The 8,085-nt window shown below is 32.0% G+C and overlaps 1 protein-coding gene across 1 annotated transcript; it reads right to left on the reverse strand.

The window, feature by feature from the left end:
* Positions 1-1,937: 1,937 nt before the first annotated feature.
* LOC111905359 (NAC domain-containing protein 87) lies at positions 1,938-4,227 on the reverse strand. The gene is made up of 4 exons (XM_042895742.2): positions 4,052-4,227; positions 3,768-3,962; positions 3,049-3,341; positions 1,938-2,906 (listed from the first exon to the last, which is right to left on the reverse strand). The coding sequence occupies exons 2-4, from the start codon at positions 3,958-3,960 to the stop codon at positions 2,196-2,198; spliced, it is 1,197 nt and encodes a 398-aa protein (XP_042751676.1). The 5' UTR covers positions 3,961-3,962; positions 4,052-4,227; the 3' UTR covers positions 1,938-2,195.
* Positions 4,228-8,085: the final 3,858 nt, after the last annotated feature.

Raw genomic sequence — 8,085 nt, forward strand, 5'->3', positions numbered from 1 at the left:
CTTGACATTGATTGCCACATTACAAACTACAACACTATTTACCCTCAAAACTATAAGACAAAAACAGTTTAAATACGTATGATTTAAAACATTCATGGTTTTAATGCTTTTATTTGCATGTACCATACATAAAACAAAAAAGCCATTGCATGTATTAAATGATTTGTAAACAATTTCGTTAATTATTATTATTATTATTAACCCAACTAGTATATAAATAGTATGTGTGTTTTTTATTTAAGGTATTTTTTTCAACCAAGATTTTAAGAGTTTTTCAAAGGTTTTAGTTATTAATTTCTTTTTGAATTATGTACATGCATAAAGCCTTTATTTAGACAAATATCTTCAAATCTAAATGTTTATTTGTCACTTGAAGTTAGAAGTTGCTGTTTTTATTTACATACAAGTGTTCAGTAAAATAACTGTTAGCTTCTAATGTAAAACTATATTAAAACCAAAAACTCAATTAAGTTTCCAAACTAAAAGCTCCTAAAAGCTATTTGAACTTTTTAAATAATTTCTGGATTAATATATATTTTTTTTGTTTAAAATAAAAACAAAAAACTCTTACTCTCCATCTAAACTTTTCTTTTTTTCTTTTCTCTTGAGTTTTTGTAAAAACTTTCAAAAGCTTTAAAAGTTTATATGCCAAACAAGCGCTAAAAGATATTCAAGTTACTTTCTGAGATATTTTAGATTTTAGATTTTATGTATTTTATGCCTTTTAAATTTTAAAAGGTTTCAATTATTTTCAAAGGTTTAAATTTTAAAAACTTTCAGACTAGTTTTGATAAACATATCAACAAAACAATTTTTCTATAAACAATTGCTTATGAGAATGATATTCTTTTTGGAGATACTTAAGGAAAAGGGAAACAGTGATCATTTAGTATAGTATTTGCCGGCGGTGGAGAATAACGTAAGAAGATTCCGATGATGAAAGAATCGTCGTCATATTCCCTGAATTTAAGCCGCCGGAAACGTGTCCGTTAAATATGCAAACCCGCAAAAGTAGGAGGGGTAAGAGTGAAAATTATATAATATATTTACAGGTGTACCCCTGAAATTTCGCCACATGCTGCGTTTAAGTCTTCTGACACAGTTTACATACCTTACTCCACAATCCAACCAACTGGAAGTGGAATATACCACCTTCGTCTTTTGCTATCTATACGTAACATGACGTCACCCTTGTACATTTACTACTGCATTATTTACAAGTAAATTTGCATGCATGTAACCCTTCATTTGATAATTTTGTATATATCGATATATAATCGAATCACTAAAGAATTACTTATACGGATGTGAAAGATTAAAACATGCTGATTGGTTTTAAATTTAATTATTATAATTTTTTTTAGCACACACTACTATTCAAAATATTTCCACGTGCACGTAAGCTTTTAAAACTTTTTTTTTTTTTTTTTAAGTTTATCAAAGTATTTGAAAGTGATCCTATAGATTTAAGATAAATCCATGCTTATTGGTTATTATCAATTGAATTATGACCCCAAATGCATAACATAGTTGGTTTGAGTATTTATTGTATATTGTAGAAAAAAGTCAATGGTTAGAGTTTAAATAACAACATTATGTGGGTTGTAATTATATCAACCACATAAACGAGCCATTGTATACTTGATCTTCCTTTCACATGATATGTTTGAGGTGGGGTTGATATGGACCGATTCAAATTAAACGTACTGGAATAATAACATTTTTACAGAAAATTAAATAAGAAGTTTATTTTGAACTTTATGTGATCGATCGATGGAAATGATTATAGATTTTGGATAATCTATTTTAAACTCGTAAGACATCAATAATTGTTGTAACATGATTGAAATCAATTAATAACGAATTGAAAGCAACAAAAGTTTAAAGTGATGTAGTTGTGTTATTAAAGACGTGATTGAAGTGTTTTAACATCATCATGAGTAGACTAGTTGATAACCATACATTTAAATCGATTTAAATAACATATGTACACAATTCAAATGAATTTACATGAAGTTTAGTCACATCATCAAATTAATTCCCTAACCTAAAAATAAAACCACGAAAATACAAGTCACTCACTAACTAATCTACCCTAGGAGATAAACTAATTACAAGATCCTAACAACCATTAAAGATTTTGATCAACAATCAATGTTAAATGAGCAATTAAATCGAGCCATGATCTTTGCTGATTAATAGTCCAACAAAGAGTCCAACTCCGAAAGCGCAGATGGGGCTGGCTGATCATCTGGATGATCATACGGGCCCATGGTATCATGCATGGATGAAGAAGATATTTCTGTAGTTATTTCATTGCTAATCCCAGTATCCTGTGATGTCACACTAATTTTACTTGATTGGTTGGTGTTAGTCGTAACATATGGCTCCACTTTGCACTGTCTGACACCTGGCTCCTCCTCCCCTTCTAGCCCACTAGACCGACCCATGTAACGGGTCGACCCAGATGATAAATAAGGGAAATTTGTACTAAAACTATTAGCACATGTAAAGTTACTTTGGTGATCACTAATGAATGGATTTATTTGGTAGGAGTTGGTGTCAAAGTTGTAATTATAAGGGGAAACAATGAAGTTTTTGTAATCTTGATCTTTTTGAAGTAATTGAGGTTGGACATGAGAGAAATAGGATGGGTAGTTATCATTATCAACCAAACCCTTGAATTTTTGAGCATTTGCATTTTCTTTGTGGTTGTTGGTGATGTTATTTGTATCCGAGTGATTGTAACTTGAACCCGGGTTCAAATATGGAGCCGGAGTATCCATCAATGGTGGCATATCCAATAACTCATCCACAAAAGAATTAATCCCATGATTATCATTATTTGGATTATTCCTTCTAATTTCTGTACTCTTTTGAACAATACGACATACTACCCATTCATCCTGAAATCCATAAATCAACAAAAATAACAATCATGATTAATATATATTGATTATATTCGTATCTTTTTAAGAAATATATATATGAAATGAAATTAAAAAATTAAGAATAAAAAAAAGGTGACGGGTGCATAGGGATTTGAACCTTGGATGCTCTAGACATGTTGTAATAAGAGAAGTCGCCTTCGAGTCTAAATTCATGCATGACCCAATTGGTTTTCTCCCCTTTTGGAGCTCTTCCTTTGTAAAAAACAAGTGTTTTCTTCATCCCCACCAACTTTCCGGTGGATTTTCCTTTTTTATTATGTATCTCTTTATCTTTTCCGGTGGCCTTCCAGTAGCCGGAATCTGTTGCTCGGTTTGTTCTCATCCCCGTCGGATACTTTCTGTCTCTTTGACAAAAGAAGAACCATTCCTTCTCCCCCATCTTTGCTCTCCCTGCAGAATATTTTTACAGTTATTCAAGCAAGAAAGCTTAAATTCACAATCAAGAAAAGAGACGAAAAGAGGGATCTAGCTATAGCTATACTTTTTAACGTCATCATAGTGCACGAATCCCTAATTGGAAAGTTTATCGCTTTTTATCAGCAGCTAATTATGATATACCTTCTTAACAATTATGGTAGAATTTTGAGAAATGATGACGCAATTTCAATTTTTGTTTAGAATAAATAAAAAATTGACGAAATTGTCTGAATCATTCGGGTTACTGTTTACAAATTTACGAAAACGACGATCGATCTCTTCATGAGATGATCAATTGGTGCAATTTCGTAAAATTGATTGTTTTTAGATAAGAAGATATTAATTGTGGATAATTAGAGAAATTCAATTGAAAGATGGCGACTGATCGGAAGAACTTACGAGGTAAATCCCAGGGTTCACACTTGTTCAGATCAACTTCTCCGATGGCGCTAGCGGAGAAGTTTCTGTTGACGACTTTTGGTGTAAGATAATGAGTTATTATCTCCTCATCCGTCGGATGGAATCTGAATCCCGGAGGTAAACCGATCAACGCTTCATCTCCTTCGTTCGCCACCATCGTTCCTTCTGCCATAGCTACAGCTACAATTAATTAATCACTGGTACGTTTCACAGGATCAGCTAGCTGAATGTTAAATACAACTACTGATCTATCAACACTAAACCTAATTTCGAAAACAAATAGTTGAAGAAGATGATGAATTGAGGCTTTAATATGGTTTCTTCTTCAGGAAACAGGTAAAAGCTAGGGGAAGAACAGCAAACAGCGGTTTAGAAAGAGGAAAATGAAGACAAGTAATGAATTTAAATAGAATAGATGCGTAGACAGCAAGCAACTTCTCCGGGAATACTCTTTCTCTTGGCTTTTTGTCAAACTTTTGGACTTTTTTTAGAAAGTGGCATTTCGAAGTATATTCCATCATGTATGTATAATGTATCCCGTGAACGAGTACAAGTTTTAAGTAAATTACATAAATGGTCCCTATGGAATACTGAAAGAAGCAACTTTAGTCCAAGTTTATTTTCAATATAATTATATTGGTGGTTCATATGGTTTCTTTTTCTTGTATGTTTGGTCCCTGAATCGTTAAAATCTAACCCTTGGGATGTTAAAGTTTAATAAATGACAATTTTACACTTTTTTTTCTTTTTATATTTTCCTCATCTATTATTATATTAGATTTTATGTTTAACATGGGCACATAAAAAATGATGAATGGAAAATAGAAATCAGGACTCAATTGCAAACCCTGTGTTAACACTTCTCCAACGTTCAACGTCCACCGACAACCAACACCAATAACCATTTCGGCTAAGACCCTAAATCCATCTTGATAGTGAGTCTATGAAACCATGAGAGAGAGAATGATAACTTGCGGATCAGAATCTCATATCTATATAACTGTCTATTCCTAGCGTCTTCTATTCGTATTTGGAGATGAGTGTCTCGAAACTTTCATTGTTCTTGTTTTTGGATTTTGATTGCTCTTATTTGATGAAGTTCTTCTATCATTCGGTTCACATTTTCAAGTCTCTTTTATTCGATTAATAATGTTGGTTTTCTGATTTGCTTCTTCTTCAAGAACATATATAATTGAGTGGGTATGCGGAAATTTGAGCAATCACCCAAGTACTCCTTTGGTTCCAAATAATTGTAAATATATTTTAAATTTATTTTCTCAAATTTCCACCAATTATAAGTTGCACAATAATATTAAAATGGAATTAAAAAGTTGACCTAATTGCCTACACATGCTTTTGAACCGGTCGTAACAAAATTTCCTTAAATTACCACTCATTGTAACACTTGATCCAACCACTACACTTTTCAAAGTTCATTTATCCGTTTTCATTTCTAGCGTTCTTGGTAGTAAATCATGAACACCATTAGTTGGGTTAACGGCCGCGTCATGGTCTTTATTGCCCGCTCCCACGTCTATAATGGTATGTTTCCCCATATTGAACATGATAAAAAAATCAAAACCAATATTGTTTATTCTAAAAATTAATTCTTTTAGTGACATTGTAAAAATGGTCCTTGTAGTATGAAGAAACCGTCTTTTAAGGATCTTGGGTTTTGGGTTACATTGCCTTTGTTGAAAACACAAGAGACATCATCAATTACAATTAACATGGGTAAACAAGTTCTTATTTCTTTGTTCAATTCACGATCATGTATTTGCGCGTTAAAGGCATCAAATAGGCATGTTGGAAGTATCTAATAGCATCAACGAAAAGGCATCCAACATATGCAATAAAGGAACATTGTTCATTTAGGTCCAAAGGTTTTATTCAAGTATTGATTTCTAATTTTTATAATCAACATTTTTTATGTGTTCGTGACTTAAACTTTTTTTAATCTTATTACTTAATATAATAATAGATAAATAAAATATAAATAAATGTAAAAAAAGAACAGAAGGACAAAATAAGAAAAAGATAAAATGATAATATGATAATTTATTAAAGATTAAGCATCCAACCGTTAGATTTAATCGTTGAAGGTCTAGACTATGGGTGAGCATTTGGACCGGATCAGACCGAACCAGACCGGTTTCGGAGAATATTGTGGACTGTGGACTAGACCGGATGACACTTACCGGGTCCGGGTTGGGTCCATGTCCAAGTTTTCCGGTTCTTGGCCCATTTGGACCGGTGCAACTTTATATGCATACGGTACAACTTGTTAAAACACGTTTTTGGGTTTGGTACAACTCTTTAAAACGAATATGTTGTTGGGTTTGATATGTTACAACTCGTTAAAATAAATATTTTTTTGGGTTTGATGCGGTATAACTCGTAAAAATGAATACATTTTCCTTTATTGTGCCCTTTGGATCCAGTCAAACTTTGATTATTTATACTTTATATCTTTTTTTTTGAAGGATTGTAACTCATTGAATATAATACTAAAAACAAAAAAATTATAGTTTAAAATCATCTACAAACTATAAATTTCACGTTGGAAAAAAGCGCATATCAATCTGACTTAAAACGAATGAGATATGTTTGTTTAAAGAATTTCACTAAATACAAAAGTTTAAATTTCTTGCTGAAAAGCTGAAATATTTCAGCTTTGATATATCATCTTTGAAGTATCGTAACTCATTGAATATAACTCCAAAACAACAAAATTATAGTCTAAAATCAAAATCTAAATTACACGTTGGAAAAAATTGCATGTCAATCCGACTTAAAACGAACGAGATATGCTTGTTTAAAGAATTTCATAGAATACAAATTTTTAAATTTTTTGCTGAAAAGCTGAAATATTTCAGCTTTGATATCTCATCTTTGAAGCATTGTAACTTATTGAATATAATACAAAAGACAATGAAATTATAGTCTATAATCATCTACAAACTCTAAATTACACGTCAGAAAAAACCGTATGTTAATCCGACTTAAAACGAATGAGATATGCTTGTTTAAAGAATTTCACATAATACAAAAGTTTAATTTTATTGCTGAAAAGCTGAAATATTTCAGCTTTGATATCTCATCTTTGAAGGATTGTAACTCATCAAATATAACACCAAAAACAACAAAACTGTAGTCTAAAATCATCAAAAAAAACTCTAAATTATACGTTGGAAAAAAATCACATGTTAATCCGACTTAAACCGAATGAGATATGATTATTTAAAGAATTTTACAAAATACATTTTTTTTAAAAATAAGTCGGTCCAAAACCAGTTTTTACCCGGAACCGGCTGGATCGGACATGTTTTGCTGAAATCCTAGAACCGAAAACTGGCCCGGGGGTCCAAAAAAACGGTCTGGTCCGATTCATCAGTTTGGTCCGGTCCACGGGCCCAAATGCTCACCCCTAGTCTAGACGTCCAGAAAATAATTAAAATCATGGGAAACATCGGTGTAACAGAGAAAACTTGGACCAAAGTTGCCTATGATACTATACCACAGGGACCATTTATGATTTTTAGTGTAGAATATATTAAGAGTAAATTAGGCGTTTGCATTTCTCATTCTTTTGCAATTTTGAGACATAAAGTTCCATTATTGCAATTGTGTTCTATTTGGTTATGTTCCTTTCAATTCAATGACCTTTTCAAGACATTTAAATTGCGCCTCTTAAGTTGTACACATGCATTGCATATCTCCACAACAACCCTATTATCAGTGATATTTCTAATTTTCTTTTACTATGCCTAACATCTTGAATGACCCAAGATCTAGAACTAGTAAACGTCTTAGAACTGTCATCGTACTCTTTGTGATTGATCTTTGCAAGACTAAAAGCTTATCTCATGAAACATGGACTAAGTCGATAGAGAATGAGGTCAATGAGAAAAGACATTGAGTCTTTCCCGAAAAACCTGGTCAAACAAAAATAGGGGAAGATCCTGGATATTTAAGATATCATTTTATCTTATCTTTTTATATAAAGACAAGCTGATCATAACACACACACACACACACAACGTACACATAGATACACTTACAATCTTACTCTGGAAGATCTTGAACACTGAATCAACACTTAATCAACTTGCATTTGTAACTTCACTTTTATCAATATATGCTCTAAGGCAATATGACATGGTCACATCCCGGTGTTTTATGTCGGAGATCCTAACGAATTAAGGGATTTTCTCATATATTTTTATGTTCTTGTTCTTACATTCACATTTACATTGATCTTTTATAGTTTGCAACACTTTCACACAATTTGTTAAAT

Source organism: Lactuca sativa, chromosome 6 (assembly GCF_002870075.4).
Source record: "Lactuca sativa cultivar Salinas chromosome 6, Lsat_Salinas_v11, whole genome shotgun sequence".
Taxonomy (NCBI): domain Eukaryota; kingdom Viridiplantae; phylum Streptophyta; class Magnoliopsida; order Asterales; family Asteraceae; genus Lactuca; species Lactuca sativa.

Coding starts and splice junctions, on each gene's coding strand:
- LOC111905359 (XM_042895742.2), bottom strand. CDS start 3,960: ATGGCAGAAGGAACGATGGTGGCGAACGAAGGAGATGAAGCGTTGATC. Junction 3,342..3,767: donor TGAACCCTGGGATTTACCTC/GTAAGTTCTTCC, acceptor AATATTCTGCAG/GGAGAGCAAAGATGGGGGAG. Junction 2,907..3,048: donor ACATGTCTAGAGCATCCAAG/GTTCAAATCCCT, acceptor TATGGATTTCAG/GATGAATGGGTAGTATGTCG.